The sequence below is a fragment of the Seriola lalandi genome, unplaced genomic scaffold, assembly GCF_002814215.2.
Source record: "Seriola lalandi dorsalis isolate HSWRI2012SDOR001 ecotype SW California unplaced genomic scaffold, Sedor1 jcf7180001984024, whole genome shotgun sequence".
Taxonomy (NCBI): domain Eukaryota; kingdom Metazoa; phylum Chordata; class Actinopteri; order Carangiformes; family Carangidae; genus Seriola; species Seriola lalandi.
Genome location: NW_019454690.1, coordinates 1 through 858, shown reverse-complemented (window position 1 = coordinate 858; position 858 = coordinate 1). Strand labels below are relative to the sequence as shown.

Genomic DNA, 858 nt, shown 5'->3' with positions numbered 1-858 from the left:
CTCAGCTGAATTAAATTTAAATACCATTAAATAATTTCTCCCAGCATACACAAGAGAAGGTTCACCTGCTGATCCAGCTGGCTGAGAGCATGCTGGCTAAAGGCCACGCCCACCGCACCGAGCTTCGCCGTTGCGTTTCCACCGTGGATAAACGTTACCGCGACTTCACCGTCAGGATGGGACAGTACCGCCACCTGCTGGAGACGGCGCTGGGAGGATGCTCGCAGGTAGGGAGCGTGCGAATAGCAAAAACAATGCATGTTTATGTGGACTCACCTTGAACGAGTGTCATGTACGGTGTCCCCGTCAGGACAACAAGGACCTGGAGCTGGAGCTGATCCCCAACAGTCTGTCTGACTCCGACCCTGAGGTCAACCTGTCCGACCCCAGCCACCAGGTCAGCGACGAGAAGAGACGCTCCGCCCGCAAGAAAGAGTGAGTAGTATCAGTATTAGTATTAGTAGTAGTATTAGTATTAGTAGTAGTATTAGTATTAGTAGCAGTACTGATGTATTTCCTCTGATAACACCTCCGTCTGTGTGTGTGTGTGAGTTCAGGTACATCATGGCTGAGCTGCTTCAAACAGAGAGAGTCTACGTCAGAGATCTGCAGGAGTGTATCGAGGTAAACGTCAAACATCACAGTACTGAAGTACCACGTTCAACAGAGTACAACATGTACTTATACTTCACATACTTTATAATACTGCAGTACGTTCTGTTACATGACGCCACGTGACATCACTTAATGACAGTAAGTGGAGAAACCTCACCGCAAGATCGAATTAGTAGATGTTCTGGACCTTTCAGACATGAGCTTCCTCAGAAGACTGAGGTTCCTCATCACAATCAGTCAGGA

The 858-nt window shown here is 48.1% G+C and overlaps 1 protein-coding gene across 1 annotated transcript; it reads left to right on the top strand.

Annotated features, from left to right (window-relative positions):
* The first annotated feature begins 165 nt into the window (after positions 1-165).
* Positions 166-792, top strand: LOC111659641 (kalirin-like). The gene is made up of 3 exons (XM_023412662.2): positions 166-227; positions 311-435; positions 558-792. The coding sequence occupies exons 1-3, from the start codon at positions 177-179 to the stop codon at positions 736-738; spliced, it is 357 nt and encodes a 118-aa protein (XP_023268430.2). The 5' UTR covers positions 166-176; the 3' UTR covers positions 739-792.
* Positions 793-858: the final 66 nt, after the last annotated feature.

Coding starts and splice junctions, on each gene's coding strand:
- LOC111659641 (XM_023412662.2), top strand. CDS start 177: ATGGGACAGTACCGCCACCTGCTGGAGACGGCGCTGGGAGGATGCTCG. Junction 228..310: donor CGCTGGGAGGATGCTCGCAG/GTAGGGAGCGTG, acceptor TGTCCCCGTCAG/GACAACAAGGACCTGGAGCT. Junction 436..557: donor CGCTCCGCCCGCAAGAAAGA/GTGAGTAGTATC, acceptor GTGTGAGTTCAG/GTACATCATGGCTGAGCTGC.